Source organism: Gorilla gorilla, chromosome 10, assembly GCF_029281585.2.
Source record: "Gorilla gorilla gorilla isolate KB3781 chromosome 10, NHGRI_mGorGor1-v2.1_pri, whole genome shotgun sequence".
Classification (NCBI taxonomy): Eukaryota; Metazoa; Chordata; class Mammalia; order Primates; family Hominidae; genus Gorilla; species Gorilla gorilla.
In genome coordinates this window covers 22,152,377-22,174,989 of record NC_073234.2, presented here as the reverse complement: position 1 = coordinate 22,174,989, position 22,613 = coordinate 22,152,377, and the positions used below count along the sequence as shown (strand labels likewise).

Genomic DNA, 22,613 nt, shown 5'->3' with positions numbered 1-22,613 from the left:
ACCAGCTTGGCCAACATAGTGAAACCCTGTCTCTACTAAAAATACAAAAAATTAGCTGGGCATGGTGGTGGGTGCCTGTAATCCCAGCTACTTGGGAGGCTGAGGCAGGAGAATCCCTTGAACCTGGGAGGTGGAGGTTGCAGTGAGCTGATATCATGCCACTGCACTCCAGGCCAGGCGACATTGCGAGACTCCATCACAAAAAAAAAAAAAAAAAAGACAGAGTCACCAATGACTTCTCATTCCTAAATATAACGACTGATTCAATCTGCATCGCAAGTGATCTTTCACAGCTGCATGTGATACAGTTAATCACTCACTTTCTCCTTGAAATATATGCTTTATCTCGCTTCCAGGACATAAGAACAAGACTCCTTTCTCAGTTTCTTTGGCTAGTTCCTCCTCAGACTCTTTTTTTTTGAGACAGGGTCTGCCTCTGTTGCCCAGGCTGGAGTGCAGTGGTGCAATCATGGCTCACTGCATCCTTGACCTCCTCATAGCTCAGGTGATGCTCCCACCTCAGCCTCCACCATGCCCAGCTAATTTTTCTATTTTTTGTAGAGACATAGTTTCACTATGTTGCCCAGGCTGATCTCAAACTCCTGGGCTCAAGTGATCCTCCTGCCTCAGCCTCCCAAAGTGCTAGGATTATAGGCGTGAGCCATGCACCCGGCGTCCTCACTCGTAATGCTGGAGTGCCCTAGGGTACCAGTCCTTGGATTCCTGCTCTCTTTTAGCTACACTTACTGATTTGGTGATTTCATTCAGTCTCACGGCTCTGAATACTATTATATTCCCAAATGTGTTATCTCTAGCCCAGACCTCTCTCCTGAACTCCAGATCTATATATTCAATGGCCGAATCTGACTTTACGTGGCTAATAAACACCTCAAACTTTGTACATCCAAAACAGAACATCTGATCTTCCTCCCAAAACACCTATTCACAGCCTTCTCCCTATCTCAGTTACCATTAACTCCAGTCTTCCAAATGCTCAGACCAAAACCCGGGAGAGTCATCCTTGACTGAACTCTCCCTCACACCTCACACCCAGTCTGTTAGCAAATCCTGTAAGCTCTACCTTAAGGAAAAAGAATAGAATCCAACTACTTCTCCCCATCTCCACTGCCACGCCTTGGTCTAAGAGACCATCATCTCTTGCTTGAGTTATTGGAACAGCCTCTTAACTGGTCTCTTGCTTCCCCTTTCCCTCCACAGTCTATTTCAATACAACAGCTAGGATGGCCCTGTTGAAGTACAAGTCAGATGACCTCACCTCCCTGCTTGTGGCTCCCCAGTGGCTCCACTTCATTCTGAGGAAATGCCAAAGTCACCATGATGGCCCACAGGAACCTGCGGTCTGGCTCCCCACTGCTCCCATGGCCTCACGGCCTAGCCCTCGTACTTGCTCTCAGCTGTCAGCTCTCTGGCCTCCTTGCTATTGCTCGTACATGCTGGACACGCTCCCTCCTCAAGGTCGTTGCATATGCTATTCCTTTTCCCTGCCCTTGCTATTCCTCCACATATTCTCATAGCTCTCAGTCACCTCCTCTGGGTCTTTGCTCAAATGTCACCATCTCAAAGAAGTCTTACTAGAGTAGCTTGTCTGTCTGTCTGTCTGTCTGTCTATCTATCTATCTATCTTTTTTTTTTTTTTTTGAGATGGAGTCTTGCTGTGTTGCCCAGGCTGGAGTGCAGTGGCGCGATCTCAGGTCACTGCAAGCTCCGCCTCCCGGGTTCACGCCATTCTCCTGCCTCAGCCTCCTGAGTAGCTGGGACTAGAGACGCCCGCCACCATGCCCGGCTAGTTTTTTTTTGTATTTTTAGTAGAGACGGGGTTTCACCGTGGTCTCGATCTCCTGACCTCGTGATCCACCTGCCTCGGCCTCCCAAAGTGCTGGGACTACAGGCATGAGCCACCGCGCCCGGCCCTATCTATTTTTTTTGAGACGGGATTTTGCTCTTGTCGCCCAGGATGGAGTGCAATGGTGCGATCTCAGCTCATTGCAACCTCCCTCTCCCAGGTTCAAGTGATTCTCCTGCCTCAGCCTCCCAAGTAGCTGGCATTACAGGCACACACCACCACGCACAGCTAATTTTCATATTTTTTTAGTAGAGACAAGGTTTCACCATGTTGGCCAGGCCGGTCTTGAACTCCTGACCTCAGGTGATGCACTCGCCTCGGCCTCCCAGAGTGCTGGGATTATAGGTGTGAGCCACTGCACCAGGCCTAGAGTAGCTGATTTAAGATCACAACCTTCTTCCATCAAACTTATTTTACTTATTTTAAAAATAGACTTCTGGCTGGGCATGGTGGCTCACACCTGTAATCCCAGCACTTTGGGAGGCCAGGGCGGGGAGATCACCTGAGGTTAGGAGTTCAAGACCAGCCTGGCCAACATGGCAAAACCCGTCTCTATTAAAAATACAAAAATCAGCTTGTGGTGGCGGGCACCTGTAATCCCAGCTACTCGGGAGGCTGAGGCAGGAAAATCGCTTGAACCCAGGAGGTGGAGGCTGCAGTGAGCCGAGATTGAACCACTGCGCTCCAGCCTGGGCGACAAGAGTGAAGCTCTGTCCCCACCCCCCCCCTCCAAAAAAAAAGGCATATCTATCAACAGAGCCTCACTCTCACAGCTCAGTATTATCTGTAGCCATCCTCCCTACCCACCTGACAAATTCTTCTTCAATTATTGAGTGGTTCCACAGGTGACGGATGTCCAACTGAAGTAGCTGTGTTAAAAGCTGAAGAATTGGTTGCCTCTCTTCTTCCCAGTCAAAGCCATGGGCTGCCTTGGTCCGAGCTTTCTTACCCTAAAAAGGATCATGTATACGTTGAGGAAAAAATAAGGGAAAAAAGTGGGTCAAGATCTGTCAGTCTGAGTGCCCAAACAATCTAGTACCAAGACAACATAGAAGGTAATATGGAAGAAATATTACAAGTTCCACAGCGCTACTTGTCCAGGAAGAAAACGTGTGACACTTTTGAGTTCTTTCTCCTAAACTCTCAATGAGGACAGAAAGGATTTGTGGATCACTGGATTCCCTTCTTTTCCATCTATTCCCCTATCTCCCCAGACCCCATATAACGTCAGCCCAAAACTCCAAATTACCTTCCCACCAAGGTCCAGGTCCACAAGGTTTGTCTGGCTGGCCATGGTCTCAAAGGATTCCAGGAGACGTATCAGAGCATAACAGTTCATTTTGAGGGCATTTAGATGGGCGTTTCTATCTGATCCACTCAAAGTTGTATCATCCAGGATAGCTGGAAGCTCCTGGGAGTGGCGGGATACCACTGTGAGGGGCAGAATCTTGGAGTCAGTTTCACTCACTTCTTTCATATACCCCAACTTCAAAACACCCAGCACTTGCAGCCATCAGATTACCAAAGATCTGTGTTTCATCTCTCAGTGGCCGTAACACAAGCTAAGTCCTTTAGGACCCTTGGCCCTGATACCCTGAACATGCCCTGTTCCTACTCTCTCACTCCAGTTACCACAATTTCTCTCCAGCAACTGGAAGAATCACCCCTATTAAAAAGAGGTAGCTCAAAAGTAGGAAAAAGTTCTTGTTGGTCTGCCCTTACAGTGAACACACATAACTCTGTATCGCCCACCAAGATTACAGACCTTTAACAGGCCAAAGGTCCCTGGGCTTAGCCAAACCAACTGAATCACAACAGCCTTGATATCATCATGTGGCTGATAAAATGCAGGAAAAACAAACAAACAAACAAACAAACGATAACAAACACCTTCCATCCCCTACCCCCTGACCCATAAACACCTTTTATCAGGAATTCCAGAGTATCTTCTTTGAGGCCAGGATCTATACTTCGAAAGTGACTATGAGGGAAAGAAAGTGTGGGGGTGAGACAGGAAGGAGCCTGCAGAGCCCTTTCTAACAGATCAGATCTAACCCGTGGAATCTAATGTTTAAAAATACACGTGAAATTGTTCAACTGAATAAATACGGTGGCAAGCTGGGTACATGCTCATCAGTAGAGATATCAATATCCAGAGGCATTTATCAGTGAACCCATAACTTGGAATTTCAGGACTAACATGCACAGTTAGGACAGTCACCAGTTCTTTTTAAAGTACCAGTTGGGTGTTTCACTTACTGCAAAATGCTGTAGATAGTATCAAAGTGCTGCAGCATAGCCAGGGGCCCCTGAGCTCGAAAGGCAGCCTGAAATGCTATGAAGATGGAAAAAACAAATCAATTTGGAGGGAAGAGAAACCTTTTCAGTAAATTCTATCCATGGCGGAAAACTAGGTTTATTGCTTTTATTGGTAGAATCACAAAAAAGAGACAAACAGTTCACTTCAATGTAACCTATAATGACGATGAGAGCCGGGCATCGTGGCTCACGCCTGTAATCCCAGCACTTTGGGAGGCCGAGGCGGGTGGATTACCTGCGGTCAGAAGTTGAGACCAGCCTGGCCAACATCATGAGACCCCATCTCTACTAAAAATACAAAAAATTGGCTGGGTGTGGTAGCAGGCACCTGTAATCCCAGCTACTAGGGAGGCTGAGGCAGGAGAACTGCTTGAACCCAGGAGGTGGAGGTTGCAGTGAGCCAAGATCGTGCCATTGCACTCCAGCCTGGGCAACAAGAGCAAAACTCCGTCTCATCTCAAAAATAAAAATAAAAATAAAATAATGATGATGATATCTTATATTTGTGTTACAATTAAAGCCTTGTTTGAGCTTCACCACACCTGAGCAAAAGCAGACAGTACCACGCCTACTTTACACCTTAGAGTAGTTATACGACTTGTCCAACTTACAGTAGTTAGGAGGGAACACAAACTCAGGATGTTTAAAAAAAAAAAAAAGTTTATCCTATTTGTGTCCTTTTTCTGCTTCAGGATCCCACAATGCACTTAGTTGTCAGGTCTCCTTCCTCTCCTCCAGTCTTTATCTTTCATCATCTTGACACTTCTTTGAAGAGTACTTGTCACTTATTTTGTACAATATCCCTCAATTTGGGTTGGCCTGTTTTCTCGCGATTATATTGAAGTTATGTATTTTCATAAGATTAGAGCAGAAGGGAGGGTTGGTCCTCAGGCATCGTATCAAGAGGTGCGTGAAGTGAATGTCTTATTACTGCTGATGTTAACTTTGATCACTTCGTAGTGTCTGCCACATTTCTCCACTGTAACATTATTATTTTCCCCTTTGCAACCAGTATTTTTGTGGGAAGATACTTTCAGACTACGTAAATATCCTGTTTCACATCACATTTTTGCCCACTAATTGAAGCATCCATGAATGATTCTTGCCTGCCACAATTACTGCTGTGGTGTTTACTAAATGGTGATTTTCTATCTCTATTATTCCTTCTACATTTACTAATGGGAATGCTATTGTAACGATTAGCTGTCCCTTTCCCTTTATTTAGTTATTCACTTATTTATAGCAGAATGGACTTAGGGATATTTGTCTTATTCTGTGCTTTAATCCATTACTATTACTATTACTATTTATTTTCCTGCTCAAATTGTCCCATACTTGGTCTCTGCGATCTCCTTCAACTTGGCCTGTGTCCTTTGAACATGCTTCCATTTTTTTGTTTTTTTCAAGATAGGGTCTTGCTTTGTTGCCCAGGCCAGAATGCAGTGGTGCAAACATAGCTCACTGTAGCCTTGACCTCCTGGGCTCAGGCGATCCTACTGCCTACTCCCTACTGCCTCAGCCTCCCACGTAGCTGGGACTACAGGCGCGTGCCACCACGCCTGGCTAATTTTTTTTATTTTTAGTAGAGACGGGGTTGCACCATGTTAGCCAGGATGGTCTTGATCTCCTGACCTCATGCTCCACCTGCCTCGGCCTCCCAAAGTTCTGGGATTACAGGCATGAGCCACTGCGCCCGGCCCAGCTAATTTTTTTTTCTGTTAATTTTTTGTAGTGACGGGGTCTCACTTTGGTGCCCAGGCTGGTCTCGAACTCCTGGGCTCAATCGATCTGCTGCCTCAGCCTCCTGTGGGATATGGTGAGGTTTCTCTTCAAATAGCCTGATCAGTCCTTTATTCTTTAATTCATAGTACTCCCCCACAACCTTTTTTCCTTTTTCTCTTTTTTTCCTTTCTGCCTTTGTTACACGCCTGGACACGCCACAGTACCAGGCTTAGCAGTACCAGCTCACATTCCTTTCCTTATTTGGAAAGAAGACTAGCTTTCCTTTATTACTATTTCTTTATTTTCTTTATTACTATTTCTTACTATTACTTTCTTACTATTTCTTACTATTACTACTCCTTCCCTTATTTGGAAAGAAGACTAGCTCTCTAGATTGTGGCAGACGCCCCTTCACCATTTCCCCTCTCTCCCTTATGTGCCCACCTTATCTAAAGAAAGTTCAGATGTTTAGCCAATTGGGCTAATTGTGCAACCCGACCCTGGCAAATGGGAAAAGGGTACAGGGGCAGGACTTGCGTCAGGAATAAAGGCTCTCATGCCCCTTTGTTCAGGTGTGCTTTCACGGCGACTGGCCAAGGAGAGGCACCCCTCTGCAGAGAAGTAAAATTGCTTTCCTAAGAATCCTTTGTTTGAATGTTCATTTTCCTTAGGATTTTGAGTGCTATTCCCCAACACTCCCAAAGTACTCGGATTAAAGGCATGGGCCACTGCACCCAGCCTCCCTTCACTTTTGTTCCCTGACTGTCTCGTGTATCATGAAATGGGCTGGGCTCGAGCCTGTAATCCCAGCACTTTGGGAGGTGAAGGCAGTAGAATCGCTTGGGCCCAGGAGTTCAAGATCTGCCTGGGCAACATGGTGAGGCTCCATCTCAAAAATAAATAAATAAAATAAAAGATGTTCTGGGCTTATCTTGTATTTTCCCTGGCCCAGTCCTGTAATCAACCATTCTTGGTGGAATCCTGGCTATTATGGAATAATGGTATGTAGAAGCCAAACTCTAGGCACTACTTGCACTCACTTCTATTACAGTATTACTGCCTTTAGGCCCTCTCACTGGAGAAAAGTAGGGCACATATGTATGTCTACAATTAATCTTCGAACAATACGATTTGAATTGTGTAGGTCCACTTATATGCTAATTTTTTTCAGTAAATATACTGGAATTTTTTCTTTATTTCTTTTGAAACGAAGTCTCACTCTGTCTCCCAGGCTGGAGTGCAATGGCACGATCACAGCTTACTGCAGCCTCAAATTCCTGAGCTCAAGCAATCCGGCTGCCTCAGCCTCCTGAGTAGCTAGAACAACAGGTGTGCTCTACCATATCTAGCTAATTTTTTTTTTAAAGCTACGTATGTCATGAACGCATAAAATTTATGTAGATCCTAGTCTATTTTATCATTTACTACCATAAAATATATATGTCTTTTTTTTTTTTTTTTTGAGACGGAGTCTCTCTCTGTCGCCCAGGCTGGAGTGCAGTGGCGCGATCTCGGCTCACTGCAAGCCCCGCCTCCCGGTTTCACGCCATTCTCCTGCCTCAGCCTCCCGAGTAGCTGGGACTACAGGCGCCCGCCACCATGCCCGGCTAATTTTTTGTACTTTTTTAGTAGAGATGGGGTTTCACGGTGTTAGCCAGGATGGTCTCGATCTCCTGACCTCGTGATCCGCCCACCTCAGCCTCCTAAAGTGCTGGGATTACAGGGGTTGAGCCACCGTGCCCGGCCAAATATATATGTCTATTATAAAGTTAAAACTTATCAAAACTTGATGCAGGCTGGATGTGATAGTTCACACTTGTAACCCCACCACTTTGAGAGGCTGAGGCAGGAGGATCACTTGAGGTCAGGAGCTCAAGACCAGCTTGGGCAACATGGCAAGACCCCATCTCCACAAAAAATAAAAAATTAGCTGAGCACAGTGGGGTGCACCTGTAGTCCTAGCTGTTCTGGAGGCTGAGGCGGGAGGATTGCTTGAGCCTAGGAAGCTGAGGCTGCAGTGAGCTGTGATCACACTACTGCACTCCAGGCTGGGTGACAGAGTGAGACTCTATGTAAAAAAAAAAAACCAAAAAACCTCATACACAAACACAGACGGTACATGACATCATTCACAGCCCAAGAGAAACGGAAATAAATATAAAGATGCAATATTATTTGTTTTTGTTTTTTTGAGACAGGTTCTTGCTGTCACCCAGGCTAGAGTATAGTGACACAATCTCAGCTCACTGCAACTTCTGCCTCCCAGGTTCCAGCGATCCTCCCACCTCAGTCGCCCTGGGAGCTGGGACTACAGACGCATGCCACCACACCCAGCTAATTTTTATATTTTTAGTAGAGACAGGGTTTTACCGTGTTGGCCAGGCTGATCTTGAACTCCTGATTTCAGGTGATCCACCTGCCTAGGCCTCCCAAAGTGCTAGAATTACAGGCGCGAGCCACCACACCTGGCCTAAAGATGCAGTATTAAATCATAACTGCATAAAATTCACTTCAGTACACACTGTACTACTGTACTAATTTCATAGCCGCCTCTTGTCGATACTATGGTGAGCTCAAATGTTGCAAGTATCTGCTTAAAAACTCTGTGATGTTAGTCATCTTCCAGTGAGCAGTTCATCTCTCCAGTAAACTGCATATGGCAGACCGGGCACGCTGGCTCACACCTGTAATCCCAGCGCTTTGGAGACCGAGGCGGGTGAATCACTTGAGGTCAGGAGCTCGAGACCAGCCTGACCAACATGGGGAAACCCTGTCTCTACTAAAGATACAAAATTAGCCAGGCACGGTGGTGCATGCCTGTAATCCCAGCTACTTGGGAGGCTTAGGCAGGAGAATCGCTTGAACCCGGGGAGGCGGAGGTTCCAGTGAGTCGAGATCATGCCACTGCACTCCAGCCTGGGCAACAAGAGTGAAACTCTGTCTCAAAAAAAAAAATTGCATATGGCAGCAAGAAGTGATCTCCTGTGGTTCCTCAGGTATTTTTCATGTGTCTAAAGCAGTATCATAAACCTTACATAACACCATGGGACCCAAAATGAAGTGCCACTAGTGATGCTGGAAGTGTTCCCAAGAAGCAGAAAAGAGTCATGACATTACAAGAAAAGTCAAATTGCTTCATATGGTACCATGGATGGAGGTCTGCAGCTGTGGTGGCCTGCCATTTTACATGATTCATCACATAAACTTATGGTATCGATAAATACAGCACAATACTGAACATGTATTTTCCTTATTATTTTCTTAATAACATTTCCTCTAGCTTGACTGCAAAAATATAGTAAATAATATACATAACATAAAAAAATATACGTATTAAGGCTCGACGCGGTGGCTCACACCTGTAATCCCAGCACTTTGGGAGGCCGAGGTGGACAGATCACTTGAGGTCAGGAGATTGAGACCAGCCTGGCCAACATAGTGAAACCCCATCTCTACTAAAAATACAAAAATTAGCCAGGTGCAATATTGCATGCCTGTAGTCTCGGCTACTTGGGAGGCTAAGGCCGGAAAATCACTTGAACCCAGCAGGTGGAGGTTGCAGTGAGCCGAGATCGCGCCACCACACTCCATCCTGGGCCACAGAGCAAGACTCTGTCAAAAACAAAACAAAACAAAATAAAACTGTTATGTTACTTGTAAGGCTTCTGGTCAACAGTAGGCTATAAGTGTTTAAGTTTTGGGGCAGTCAAAACTTACATATGCAGATTTTTGACTGCACAGGGGTTGTCATCCCTAACCCCCACGTTGTTCAAGGATCAATGGTATATATACACATATGTCAAAACTGAATGAGATAGTCCATGCAAACCAGTCAGAACAACACTTAGCATGCTGTATGGTTTGAATGTGCCCCTCACAATTCATGTGTTGGAAATATAATCCCAAACATGACAGTGTTGGAAGGTGGAGTCTAATGGGAGGTGCTTAGGCTCCACCCTCACAAATATATATACATATTTTTGAGACGGAGTCTCGCTCTGTCACCCAGGCTGGAGTGCAGTGGCATGATGTTAGCTCACTGCAACCTCCGCCTCCTGGGTTCAAGCAATTCAGTGCCTCAGCCTCCCGAGTAGCTGGGATTACAGGTGCCTGCCACCACACCTGGCTAATTTTTCTATTTTTTAGTAGAGACGGGGTTTCACCATCTTTTTAAAAAAAAAAAAAAATAGATGGAGTCTCGCTGTGTCGCCCAGGCTGGAGTGCAGTGGCACGATCTTGGCTCACTGCAACCTCCAGCTCCCAGGTTCAAGTGATTCTCCCGCCTCAGCCTCCTGAGTAGCTGGGATTACAGGCACGCGTCACCACATCCGGCTAATTTTTTGTATTTTTAGTAGAGACGGGGTTTCACCATATTGGCCAGGCTGGTCTCGAACTCCTGACCTTGTGATCTGCCCGCCTCGGCCTCCCAAAGTGCTGGAATTATAGGTGTGAGCCACCGTGCCCAACCCCTCACCGATATATTCATACTATTATAAAAAGGGCTCTGGGGAGTGGGTTCACTTGTGCCCTTCTGCCTTCTGCCCTGTGACAATGCAGCAAGAAGGCCCTTGCCAGTTACTGGTGCATTGATTTGGGACTTCCCAGTCTCCAGAAAAAAATGTGAGCCAATACATTTCTATTCATTATAAATATCCAGTCTCAGGCATTCAGTTATAACAGCATAATTTTTCTCAGTCCATTTTCTATACATCGTATTTCCATTGTTGAGCTCATATCACATATTCACTTCTCTGTCCTGCTTTTTAAAATTTAGCATTACAGTAAGTGTATTAGAAACCTTTGTAGGCCAGACGTGGTGGCTCACGCCTGTAATCCCAACACTTTGTAGGCTGAGGCAGGTGGATCATCAGGTCAGGAGTTCGAGACCAGCCTGACCAACATGGTGAAACCCCGTCTCTACTAAAAATACAAAAAAAAAAAAAAAAAAAAAAAAGCCAGGCGTGGTGGCATGCACCTGTAATCCCAGCTGCTCAGGAGGCTGAGGCAGGAGAATTGCTTCAACTGAGGAGGTTGCAGTGAGCCGAGATAGTGCCACTGTATTCCAGCCTGGGTGACAGAGTGAGACTCCATCTCAAAAAAACAACAACAACAACAACAACAAAAAAAACACCTTTGTAAACAATTTTTTTTTTGAGACAGGGTGTGCTGTGTTGCGCAGGCTGAAGTGCAGTGGCCGGATCATAGCTTACTGCAGCCTCAAACTTCTGGGTTCAAGCGATCCTCCTGCCCCAGCCTTCTGAGTAGCTGGGACTACAGGCAGTGCCACCACACTCGGCCTTATATCTATCTTAATTTACTATTCCCCTATTGTTAGATACTGTGATACTTGTAACTTATTCCACTAATTAACAACAACAACAACACATACTCCCCTGGCAAATCTAGGTTAAATCAACTTTCTGGTTACTCCATTCATGTGACCACACAAATAAAAATGGCCTGAGAAAAACACAGAAACAAGCTGACTACTCTTACGTTAAACTCATGACTACTAACCTGAAGTGGGCATTCGTACTCCCAAGTCTATTCATTTTCTTCTAGGCAATTATTTCACACCTATCCTCTGCTCATAACAGCATGACCTTCTTCCCAAACTCACTCTCAGTTAAAGGCTTTCCCTTCCTATTGAGGAAACAGCAGCAGACAGAAGAGAACTTTCAACTGCCCCAAACTCTATATTTACCTGCACTAGTTGCATCTATGCCCATACATACACTCTGCCTTTTTTTTTGCTACTGTGGATAAACTGTCCATGTTCTGACAAAGCCATCTCCTCCCCGTGTACCAGATCACGTACTCTCTTACCTACTAAAGGCACTGCTCCAACAACTGTTCCCTCTTCCTTCCGCATCATCAGCTTTTCCCTCTCTGATCATTCCTACTCAACATAGACACACATAATGCTGCCCATCTTAAAAGAAATACATTATGTAAATTCATCATCTCTAATCTCTGTCATTCCATTTTCTTAAAAACCTATTCCAAGCAGGCTTTTGCCCCCACCATCTCCTGAAACAGCTTTGTCAAGGTTACCAGTGACTATGACATCAATAAATCCAGTAGTTAATCTGCAGTTGACCTCTCCTTTGTTTTTGAAACACTCTCTCTATTTAGCGTCCATTTAGCTCCTTCATTCGCGTTCTGCCCCAATGACTGCTTCTTAATTTCTTCTACTGGTTCTTCTTCATCCTCTTAGCCTCTAAATGCTGGACTGTCTCAGGTCTTGGTCTTCAAACTGCTGCTCTTCTCCATCTACACTCACTGCAATCTCATGGCTTTAAGTGCTGTCTACACGCTGAGTATTAAATCCTAAATGTGTATCTTTAGCTGACAACCTCTCCCTTGAACTCCGCACTCACATAACCAACAATCTAAACCTCTCCCTCCCATATGCTACCCCATCTCAGTAAATGGCAACTTCATTCTTCTAGTTGCTCAAGTCAAAAAGCCTTGTAAGGCCGGGCGTGGTGGCCCACGCCTGTAATCCCAGCATTTTGGGAGGCCGAGGCAGGCAGATCACTTGAGGTCAGAAGTTCAAGACCAGACTGGACACCACGGCAAAACCCCATCTCTATTAAAAATACAAAAATTAGCCAGGTGTCGTGACCCTGGGAGGTGGAGCTTGCAGTAAACCGAGATGGTGCCACTGCACTCCAGCCTGGGCGACAGAGTGAGACTGCCTCAAAAAAAAAAAAAGAAAAAAAAAATTAGCCAGGCGTGGTGGTGCACACCTGTAATCCTAGATACTCAGGTGGCTGAGGCATGAGAATTGCTTGAACCTGGGAGGCAGAGGTTGCAGTGAGCCAAGATCACGCCACTGCACGCCAACCTGGGTGACAGAGCCAACACAGCAAGACTGTCAAAAAAAAAAAAAAAGTATTGTAATCATTCTCATCTCAGATTCCTTTACTAACCCTATAATCCAATCCAATCCATCAGCATTCCTGTAAAAGCTCTACTTTGAAAATATATCCTGAATCGTTTTATCACCACTTCCCCTGCTATCCCTCCAGTCCAATCTACTTGGTATTACTGTATTAGCCACTTAACTAGTATCCCTGCTTCTCTCCTTGCCTCTTATAGTCTCTGCTCAACCCAGTCGCCAGTGAATCTTTTAAAATGTCAGACCATGTCACTCCCGTGCTCAAAACCCAATGGCTTTCAAGTTCATTCACACTGAAGTTCAAGTTTTTGCCATGATCTACGAGGCTCTAGAGATCAGTGCTTCTCAAGCTTATAATTGCATCCAAATTGCCTGGGGGAATCTTCTTAAAATACAGATTTCCTGATTCAGCAGCTTTGACATCCTGGGCCTTGACATCCTGCATTTCTAATAAGCTCCCAGATCATGAGATCATGATATTAACACTGCTGATCTGAGAACCACATTTTGAGGAGCAAGATTCTAGAATAATCTGTACCACTTCCTACCTAATCTCTTTTTCCTAGCTTACTGCACTCCAACTCTATTGGCATTTGCCCACCTCAAGGCCTTTGCATAGGCTTTTCTGTTTGCTTGGAATGCTCTTCCCTAACAATCTGCATAGTTTATTTCCTTACTTTCTTAAGGTCTCTGCTCAAACGTGACGTAACAGCAAGCCTTCTCTGATGATCCAACATGAAATGGCAGGTCCTACTATCTTCTTCTTTATATTATTTATTTTTAAGCTTTGTATAATTAATTTTAGAGACTATGTTGCCCAAGCTGGTCTTGAACTCCTGGCCTTAACAATCCTCCTGCCTCTGCCTCCCAAGTGGTTGGGATTACAGGGACAAGCCACCATTCCCAGTACACTTCTTTTTTTTTTCTTTTTTGAAACAGGGTCTAGCTCTGTGGCCCAGGTTGCAGTGCAGTGGCATGATCATGGCTCACTGCAGCCTCTGCCTCCTGGGCTCAAGCAATTCTCCCACCCCAGCCTCCCAAGTAGCTGGAACTACAGGTGTGCACCACCACGCCTGGCTAACTTTTTTGTAATCTTGGTAGAGATGGGGTTTCACCATGTTGGCCAGGCTGGTCTCAAACCCCTGAGCTTGAGCAATCCAACCACCTTGGCTTCCCAAAGTGCTAGGATTACAGGTGTGAGCCACTGCGCCTGGCCACACTGTCTTCTTTATTTTTCTCTTTGGCTCTTACAACCATCTTACATACGGTGGTCCTCACCAATCTGTGTTCTCACTTTCTGGGGTTTCAGTTACCCGTGGTCAATCTCAAGTCTGAAAATATTAAATGAAATATTCCAGGAATAGGCTGGGCACAGTAGCTCACGCCTATAATCCCAGAACTTTGGGAGGCCGAGTTGGACAGATCACCTGAGGTCAGGAGTTCGAGACCAGCCTGGCCAACATGGTGAAACCCCGGCTCTACTAAAAAATACAAAAAAAATTAGCTGGATGTGGTGGTGGGCACCTGTAATTCCAGCCACTTGGGAGGCTGAAGCAGGAGAATTGCTTGAACCCGTGAGGTGGAGGTTGCAGTGAGCCGATATCTTGCCACTGCACTCCAACCTGGGCGACAGAGCAAAACTCCATCTCCAGAACAACAAAAAAAACCCCCCAAAATTAGCCAGGCGTGGGGTGGCACTTACCTGTAGTCCCAGCTGCTTGGGAAGCTGAGGCAGGAGAATTGCTTGAGCCCAGGAGGTGGAGGTTGCAGTGGGCTGAGATTGAGCCACTGCACTCCAGCCTGGTCAACAAAGCAAGACTCTTATCTTAAAAAAATAAAAAGAAAGAAAGAAATATTCCAGAGATAAACAATTCATAAATTGTAGGTTGTGTGTCATTCTGAGTAGCATAAAATCTGGTGCTGCGCTGCCGCCTCCTGCCTGGGATGTGAACCATCCCTTTGTCCAACATATCCACACTGTATATGCAACCCTACTCACCCATTAGTAGCCACCTTGGTTATCAGATCAACTGTTGCAGGGCTTCTGTTCAAGGAACCTTTATTTTACTTAATAATGGACCCAAAGTGCAAGGGTAGTGATGCTGGCATAGTTACAATTGCTCTATTTTATTAATATTGTTGTTAAACAGGCCAGGCGCAGTGGCTCACACCTGTAATCCCAGCACTTTGGGAGGCCGAGGTGGGCAGATCCAAGGTCAGGAGATCGAGACCATCCTGGCCAACATGGTGAAACCCGTCTCTACTAAAATACAAAAAATTAGCTGGGTGTGGTGGCAAACGCCTGTAGTTCCAGCTACTCGGGAGGCTGAGGCAGGGGAATCTCTTGAGCCTGGGAGGCGGAGGTTGCAGTGAGCTGAGATCACACCACTGCACTCCAGCCTGGTGACAGAGCAAGACTCCATCTCAAAAAAAAAAGAATTGTTGTTAATCTCTTATTGTATCTAAGTTGTAAATTAAACATTACCATAGGTAGGCAGGTAGAGGGAAAAAACCATAGTATATACAGGGGTTGGTACTATTCCAGTTTCAGGCATCTAATAAGGGTCTTGGAATGTATCTCCTGGGATAAGGGTCCTACTGTACTACATATTTACTTGTTTATTACTTGTTAAGAACCTTGAAAGGAAGAACTTTGTAATTTTGTCTGTTTTGTTTACTGTTGTATTACCAATGCTTAGAACAATGCCTGGCACACAGCATATGATCAGTAAATATTTGTTAAATGAATTAAATGATTTGATCTTATTTATAGGAGAAGTTATATTCAGGGTTCTAAACACCAAAATCATCAAAGCAATGCAATTGTTTTAAAAAGGACTCTTGGCTGGGTGCAGTGGCTCACGCCTGTAATCTCAGCACTTTGGGAGGCTGAGGTGGGCAGATCGCTTGAGCTCGGGAGTTTGAGACCAGCCTGCGCAACATGGCAAAACCTCGTTGCTACAAATAACACAAAATTAGCAGCGCATGGTGGCACACGCCTGTAGTCCCAGCTACTCGGGCGGCTGAGCGCAAGAGGTTGCAGTGAGCCGGGACGGAGCCACCGCACTCCAGCCTGGGCAACAAAATGAGACCCTGTCTCCAAAAAACAAAAGACTCTTTAAAAAAAAAAAAAGTGGCTGGGCGCCGTCGCTCACGCCTGTAATCCCAGCACTCTGGGAGGTCGAGGCGGGTGGATCATGAGGTCAGGAGTTGGAGACCAGCCTGACCAACATGGTGAAACCCTGTGTCAACTAAAAATACAAAAATTAGCCGGGCGTGGTGGCATTGCCTGTAATCCCAGCTACTTAGGAGGCTGAGGTAGGAGAATCACTTGAACTCGGGAGGTGGAGGCTGCAGTGAGCTGAGATTGCGCCACTGCACTCCAGCCTGGGTGACAGAAGGAGACTCAGTCTCAACAACAACAACAAAAAAAAGTGACAGGAACAAGATCATGTCCTTTGCAGGGACTCAGCAAACTAACGCAAGAACAGAAAACCAAACACTGCATGTTTTTACTTACAAGTGGGAGCTGAACAATGAGATCACATGAACACAGGGAGGGGAACAACACAATGGAGCCTGTTAGAGGGTGGAATGGGGGGAGGGGGAGCATAAGAAAAAAATAGCTAATACATGCTGGGCTTAATACCCAGGTGATGGGTTGATAGGTGCAGCAAACCACCACAGCACGTTTACCTATGTAACAAACTTGCACATCCTGTACATGTACTCCGGAACTTAAAAAAAAAAAAAGGTGACCATTTAAAAAAATGATGCATCATTATAATAAGTGAAGAGTAATTTGTCATAGTATGCAGCATGTTCAATTGGTGACACATACATCCACATGATATGGACAGAATAGTATACCTGTGGACACTGTTGGTTTGCCATCCATTAGGCAACCTCCACACTCTGCCTTCTTGCTTGCTTACCACCAAATGGTTGATATGCTCAAGTTTAGGGAGGCTCCTAGGTAATAATCTTGATCAGTTTAACCAGTCTGGGTAATTCTATTTCTCTTACCTGTACAGTCCTGTGCCCTGTAACATTTTGGTAAACAATAGACCACATATGCGACAGTGGTGTCATAAAAATATAATACAGCTGAAAAATTCCCATCGTCTAGTGACTTCTTGGTGACCTTGACCCTGCGTAGGCCTAGGCTAATGTGTGTGTATGTTTTAGTTTTTAACAAAAAAGTCTGGCCGGGCATGGTGCCTCATGCCTACAATCCCAGCACTTTGGTACATGTCTGTGGTCCCAGCTACTTGGGAGGCTGAGGTGGGAGGACTGCTTGAGCCTGGGAGATTGAGGCTGCAGTGAGCTGTGATCAGGCCGCTGCACTCCAGCCTGCAATCCCAGCACTTTGGGAGGCTGAGGCGGGAAGACTGCTTGAGCCCAGAAGTTCGAGACCAGCCTGGGCAACACAGGGAGACACTGTTTCTACAGAAAATTAAAAAATTAGCCAGGTATGGTGGTGCATGTCTGTGATCCCAGCTGCTTGGGAGGCTGAGGTGAGAGGATTGCTTGAGTCTGGGAAGTTGAGGCTGCAGTGAGCCGTGATCATGCCACTGGACTCCAGCCTGGGCAAGAGAGTCTTTACCTTGTCTTTCAAAATAAAATAAAGAATAAAAAGTAAAAAATAGAAAATTCCTTTTTCCACTTCTGGACATTAGAGCAAGAAGCTGCCATCTAGACTGGTGCAGTGGCTCACGCCTATAATCCCAACACTTTGGGAGGCCAAGGTGGGTGGATCATGTGAGGTCAGGAGTTCAAGACCAGCCTGGCCAACATGGTGAAATCCCGTCTCTACTAAAAATACAAAAATTAGCCAGGCAGTAGTGGCGTGTGCCTGTAATCCTAGCTACTTGGGAGGCTGAAGCAGGAGAATCGCTTGAGCCTGGGGAGGCGGAGGTTGTGGTGAGCCGATATCGCACCACTGCACTCCAGTCTGGGCAACAGAGTGAGACCCTGTCTCAAAAAAAAAAAAAAAGAAAAACAAAAAGAAGTTGCCATCTAGCAACCATGAAAGAAAGGCCAAGAGGAGACAAGCTGGGACCATATTGTCGAGCTGCTGCATTAACCAACCCTTCTTCTTGTAGGTGATAACAAATGAATTGGTTATTATCTCTATATTTACAGATGATGAAACCAAGGCACTGAGATAATTAAGTAACTTGTCTAAGGTCAGAGTGGTAGAACCAGGATTCAAATCCAGGCAGCCTGGCTCCAGTCTTTAATCTCTATACCTCTCCAAAGCAAGCTAACTGCTACAAGACCGCTCCCAACAAGTACAAGGACATTATGAAGTCTTTCTGGTAATGCAAAAGGTGCTTTTGATCATTTACAGGTTTCAGTAGGTGACTGCACTGTACATATATTGCTCAGTGTTGCAGTGGTACATATATATTATGGGTTTTTGTCCCCATAATTGGGCATCTTGGAAGGAAGATACCTAGACTCTAAAAAGGTATTACCAAAAACAAGTCGGGTTAAGTCCGAGACATTCTGAAAAAGCGATCCACTCCTATAACTCTTAAATCCACCAGGACTTAATTTTGACACACGGTAAGGGGTAAAGATGGAAAATAACTTTTCCCCAAAGAGTAATCACATACACCAAGACTGTTTTTGACTAATCCAGAAAAGGAAGTTAATGAATGTACTCTTCGGGTCATGCATCCCATGCAATGTTAGGATAAAACAGCAAAATAGGAAAAACATGTTTTTTGCTCTTATGATGCTTCCTGGTGTAGTGGAACAGAAATGACAATGTAGCAATTCCATGTGAGACGGTCCTTTGAAAGAGCTAGGTACAGTGACAGCTATGGACTCTTACCTCTAAGCTGTGGTGGAAGATGTTTGATGGACAGTACCTCTTGCACAACATACTGATTCACCCCTCCACTTTTCAACAACTCCTCTGGGGATAATGGCAGATGGAACTCATACATTTGGGGAGCCATTCTACTCCTACAGGCTCACAGGGCTAGAAACCAAACAGTGAAAAGGTCAGGGTCTATATTCAAGACCTGTCTTCGTATCTGGTTCTATTACTTTCCCATCCCCAACATATATAATGGCTTTTAGTTTTATAGCAAGCTAGTAACATCATCTGGTTTTGTTACTTCCCCACCCCCAACATATATAATGGCTTTTAGTTTTATAGCAAGCTAGCAACATTATCTTACGGGATCTGAGATTGACCCTGGACTAGAAACTAATTCTAGTAGTGACTTTGGCACTTGGTCTTGACACTTAAACCCCTGGGCTTTATCTGTAAAAACAGGGTTACTAAACTCTGATTACTTCACAAAGTTGCTCTGATGATCAAACAAATCAAGCAATACGAAGGTGTTTAAAGAACTATAAAGTGGCATATTAATGTGCAAAGTATTATTATTTCCATTTTTATGTGCAAAGCTCCTTAAGTATAGAGAGAATGGTCTGATCTCATCTGAGGCCAAAACAGTGCCCCAGCATGGGCTAGTGGGCTTCCTGCACCAGAATGGTAAGAGCATTAACAATGATGATTTATTTATCCTATGCCAAGTCTGTTAGGCTGTTTGCATGTATCATATCTGATCTAAGTCTCCTAACCTCAATCCCATGAGGTGCATAATAATACAAATGAGTTTACAGAGCGGAAATTGAAGTAAGAAAGTTAAGCGATTTGCTTAACATCTTCCGTTGCGGATCTGTTAAGCGATTTGCTTAACATCTTCCGTTGCGGATCTGTTAAGCGATTTGCTTAACATCTTCCGTTGCGGATCTGTCAGACTTACAGTTTCTCCCACATCGCGCCCAGGGATATACCTACTAGGCCTACTGTATTTTGCCCAAGACTGGGTCACACTGCCATGTACTCGACTTTCCTACTCTTTTACGACCTGCAACACCACATCTTACCTGGGGATCTCACCCGCGGCTCTGATTCCGGCAGTCAGGCTGAAATGAAAAGGAAAAAACACGCGTGCACAACACGCACCAATTAGCAAGGCAGTTTTCAAGTCGGCGGAGAATCCGGCCAATCCCCGGCAGGCAGAAGCAAAGGGCCGCCTCTGAGTCTGGCAAGGCGCGGGCAAAGCCACAAATACCGAGTTCAAATCTCAACGGCTGCAGGAGGGCCAATCGCGACGCTCGCCGGAGCGGCCGGCCAATCACAGCGCCGCCCGGGGGCGGGCCAAGGCTCCGGCTCCGGCCCCCGCTCCCACCCCCGGCCCGCCTGCGAATCCCTCCTTGGCCGCAAGGTCCCCCGGGGAGGAGGCCGTATTTCTGCCGGCCAGAGATGTCGCGTCCCTGGCTGGGCATTCAGTCACCCCCAGGAAAGGAGGCAAGTCCACGCTGGGAGTTAGAAGGCATCGCCTCTAATCCAGGTTTCGCCATCTCCTCTGCTAAGTGACGTCCAGCAAGTCACTTCGCTTTCAGGACCTCAAATCTCCTCCCCAGTAGTAAAATAGGGGTAATAAAAACAGCTACAGCGCAAGACTGTTGTGAGGCACAGAGAAAGGGCTTGGTCTTTGGAAGCGGGTTCCAGGTTCTCAACCTTCATTTCCTTCACGGTTGAAGGACGCCAAAGAAAGCGGAAAGGGTGAATTTTCTTGAAATCTCAGTTTTGGGGAATCTTAGCGACGAGTCGCGGACCTCAGCTTGTCCGGCGCTCCAAAACTTCCGGCAGGCGGACCGGAAGCACTGAGGCGGGAAGGGTGGTAGAGGCCCCTCCGGCCGGAACCCGGGGGGGCGGGGCTTGTGGCTGTTGCGGATGGGGCGTAGGTGGGCGGTGCGCCCACAGCTGCTTGGGTAAGGCCCAAGATGGCTGCCTTCGCCTTAGTACTCGTGTGAAGTTGGCGGGGACGGTTCCTATCATCTTCTTGGGCTTATTGGGTGTGCTGTTGAAGGGGGGAGACTAGAGAAATGGCAGGGAACCTCTTATCCGGGGCAGGTAGGCGCCTGTGGGACTGGGTGCCTCTGGCGTGCAGAAGCTTCTCTCTTGGTAAGTGGCTGATGTAGACACCCCGATAACTGCTTCGTAGTATAATAGGCGGCTCAGATTAATTCCCTCCCTTCCCCATCCCCAGGTGTGCCTAGATTGATCGGTATAAGGCTCACTCTCCCGCCCCCCAAAGTGGTTGATCGTTGGAACGAGAAAAGGGCCATGTTCGGAGTGTATGACAACATCGGGATCCTGGGTAAGACTTGACCTTCGACGTGGTACACAATTTCAGAATGGCAATTACGCTGTAACGACTATCTTTTCCTCCTGTGTAGAGAGTGGTACTGTGCTCAATAGTAAGAGCAAACACTTATGTAGCTGTTTACATTGTGTTTGGCACTGTTCTGAGTGCCCTCGTATAATTTTTACTTCATAAGTAAAAATAAACAATTTTCCCAAAGTTAATAAATGGCAGCATCAGAATTTTAACCCCAAGCAGTCTGGCTCCAGAGTCTGTGCTATTGTTCTGTACTGTAATGTGCCTCGTCTATAGGTGCTGCTCAGCAAGATGCAACCGTGGGTTGAAAGCTTAGCTGGTGTAGGATGAGTTCTCTTGTCTTGGATCTAATGTGTTCTCTCACATTACACAGGAAACTTTGAAAAGCACCCCAAAGAACTGATCAGGGGGCCCATATGGCTTCGAGGTTGGAAAGGGAATGAATTGCAACGTTGTATCCGAAAGAGGAAAATGGTTGGAAGTAGAATGTTCGCTGATGACCTGCACAACCTTAATAAACGCATCCGCTATCTCTACAAACACTTTAACCGACATGGGAAGTTTCGATAGAAGAGAAAGCTGAGAACTTCGGAAAAGGCTCATCTGTCACCCTGGAGAAGGGAAACTGTACTTTTCCCTGTGAGGAAACGGCTTTGTACTTTCTCTGTAATAAAATGGGGCTTCTTTGGAATTTGATAGCCACATACTTTTGTTTTCCTCTAGATGCTGCCTCTACTCACTCATGTAGACTATGAAGTCTTGACTCATCCTAGATCTTAGGATCTTAGGTTTGGGCTTCACACCACTTGCCTTTTACAGTCTAGCTATACCTAATGCCTTTAAAAAGAAAAGTTGGTGAGAATGTTATTGGCGCTTTTTGACATAATGCTGTTATGTTAATAGTGTTTCTAAAGAGCCTTCCACACTGAAATGAAATATAAGAGAAAAATGGAGTCATACTTCTGTACTACTCTCATAAAATATTTATTAGGCATATTCTCTGAGTAGGAACTATAGGAAAAACAAAAAAGTGTGAGGTGTCCTTTCCATTTAAATATGAAACATTAAGTACCATATGAGTGGTAGAGATGGGGGATACTAAGCCTGACTGGTCATCAGTTTTCTGGGTGTTTTAACATTTCAAAAGCCTAGTCCTAACCCCTAAAGATTGATCAGTAGAGCTGAGTTGAGTCTAGGGCATCTATGTGTTTTGTTCTTTTTTAATAATAATTTTTAAAAGTTACAGATGGGCAGAATGGTGCCCACATGTAATCCCAGCATTTTGGGAGGCTGAGGTGGGAGGATTGCTTGGAGACAGGAATTTGAGACTGGTCTGGGCAACATGGTGAAACTCCGTCTCTACTAAAAATAAAGTGGCCGGGTGCAGTGGCTCATGCCTGTAATCCCAGCACCTTGGGGGGCGGAGGGGGGCGGACCACAAGCTCAGGAGATCGAGACTATCCTGGCTAACACAGCCCTGTCTCTACTGAAAATACAAAAACAAACAAACAAATTAGCCAGGAGTGGTGGCGGGCGCCTGTAGTCCCAGCTACTCAGGTGTCTGAGGCAGGAGAATCGCTTGAACCTGGGA

At 45.7% G+C, this 22,613-nt stretch overlaps 2 protein-coding genes and 1 non-coding gene across 4 annotated transcripts in view; 1 reads left to right on the top strand and 2 right to left on the bottom strand.

Moving 5' to 3' along the window:
• Positions 1–19,939, bottom strand: part of NCAPD2 (non-SMC condensin I complex subunit D2) — a 37,725-nt gene extending 17,786 nt beyond the window's left edge. The window contains exons 1-6 of one of the 2 annotated variants that reach the window (XM_004052556.5): positions 19,722–19,939; positions 18,652–18,801; positions 4,124–4,199; positions 3,787–3,845; positions 3,114–3,295; positions 2,672–2,814 (exon numbers count right to left, since the gene is read on the bottom strand). In XM_004052556.5, the coding sequence (XP_004052604.3) occupies positions 2,672–2,814; positions 3,114–3,295; positions 3,787–3,845; positions 4,124–4,199; positions 18,652–18,778 (587 nt within the window). In that variant the 5' untranslated portion in view covers positions 18,779–18,801; positions 19,722–19,939. Of the gene's footprint in view, positions 1–2,671; positions 2,815–3,113; positions 3,296–3,786; positions 3,846–4,123; positions 4,200–11,731; positions 11,995–18,651; positions 18,802–19,721 lie in introns of those variants that run through there. The other variant, XM_063693766.1, reaches the window with a different exon arrangement.
• LOC115933387 (small nucleolar RNA U85) lies at positions 3,373–3,702 on the bottom strand. The gene has a single exon (XR_004069236.1). It is a non-coding gene; the product is annotated as a small nucleolar RNA U85 (small nucleolar RNA).
• A 586-nt stretch (positions 19,940–20,525) lies between the features above and the next one.
• On the top strand, positions 20,526–21,713 carry MRPL51 (mitochondrial ribosomal protein L51). The gene is made up of 3 exons (XM_004052563.5): positions 20,526–20,805; positions 20,891–21,001; positions 21,396–21,713. Exons 1-3 carry the CDS (start codon positions 20,727–20,729, stop codon positions 21,590–21,592), a joined length of 387 nt encoding a protein of 128 aa, XP_004052611.1. The 5' UTR covers positions 20,526–20,726; the 3' UTR covers positions 21,593–21,713.
• The last annotated feature ends 900 nt before the right edge of the window (positions 21,714–22,613 follow it).